At 40.4% G+C, this 1,061-nt stretch overlaps 1 protein-coding gene across 1 annotated transcript in view; it reads right to left on the bottom strand.

The window, feature by feature from the left end:
- Positions 1–316: 316 nt before the first annotated feature.
- The window catches only part of LOC109238454 (histone-lysine N-methyltransferase ASHH1-like), a 22,981-nt gene continuing 22,236 nt past the window's right edge, over positions 317–1,061 (bottom strand). The window contains 2 exon segments of the mRNA XM_019404927.1: positions 317–843; positions 845–895. Coding sequence (XP_019260472.1) covers positions 598–843; positions 845–895 — 297 coding nt within the window. The 3' untranslated portion in view covers positions 317–597.

The following is a 1,061-nucleotide window of genomic DNA, read 5'->3' as shown; positions in this document are numbered from 1 at the left end:
TTAGTTTACCATGATTAAGTGAAAAATAGAAGTGATAATATAGAGTAATTAATTATAGTTAGCGATAGAAGTGCATATGAAAGACTGCCATGTATTCAGTGGCTTGGCCTAAACACCAGGTGCGGGTAAATTTTTTCCCCCAGGACACTACCAATGGGAAACAACTACAAGGAACTTCTCTGACTATGCATGAAAACCCAAAAATGGTGGAACGGTTATGCATGAAATTCCCAGAGCGGTCAAGTGGTTATGCATGAATTCTGTCATAAACTGTTTTCCATTTGTATATGCATAGAAAACATGTCCAGGAATGAAGTTGCGATCCTCGAAAATAAGGGGGTTGGGCAAGTATAGAGATCAATCAAAAGTATAGTACGACACGTCCAACCATCATATTAGAATTCAGTTATAGCCTGAACCTTTAGTGTTCAGTGTTCAAACTCTGAGAAAGACTGCAAGAGAAGCAACCAAAGTCTAGTTTGGTAAAAACCTAAGTTTCCATGTCCAGCCTAACTTAGAACAGGAATTTGTCCGAAATTGTTTCAAGATCAAATGGTATCAAATACCAGATTTAAAGTCATTGATTTGCCAAATACTTCATTCAGCTTCTCCTTCAGAAGGCTTGACTTCAGCATTGGCTGTTTGAGGTTCGGCTCCTCCTTCAGAAGGCCCCGCTGCATCGGCGTTGGTTGCTGGACGAGGGCATATCACATTCTTGATCACAGAAAAGTAAAAATCGAAATCTGCCCTGTATTTGGAGCAGCTTGCTTCGATCCACTTCTCTGCTACGCTGGTGGGCACACTATCCTGATTGTCCCGCCCATGCTCTTCAATGGCAGGGCGGAATTTCATCATATATGGAATTGAGCTTCGAAGCGGCTTCATTTTTTATCCCCTGCATGACAATATTGACAAAAGTGTTGAGAAAAATAACAATTAGGTTTCTCCTTCCACAAAATGAGCTACTATTTCATCAGTGGTTTAACTACCCATACCTGACACAGCATTTATAAATTCTAAATGAGTCGCGCAAAGAGAGAAATGCGGAGATTCTCTTTTTC

The sequence above is a fragment of the Nicotiana attenuata genome, unplaced genomic scaffold, assembly GCF_001879085.1.
Source record: "Nicotiana attenuata strain UT unplaced genomic scaffold, NIATTr2, whole genome shotgun sequence".
NCBI classification, from domain to species: Eukaryota; Viridiplantae; Streptophyta; class Magnoliopsida; order Solanales; family Solanaceae; genus Nicotiana; species Nicotiana attenuata.
Note: the sequence above shows the minus strand (reverse complement) of the source record. Positions and strands in the feature narration are given on the sequence as shown.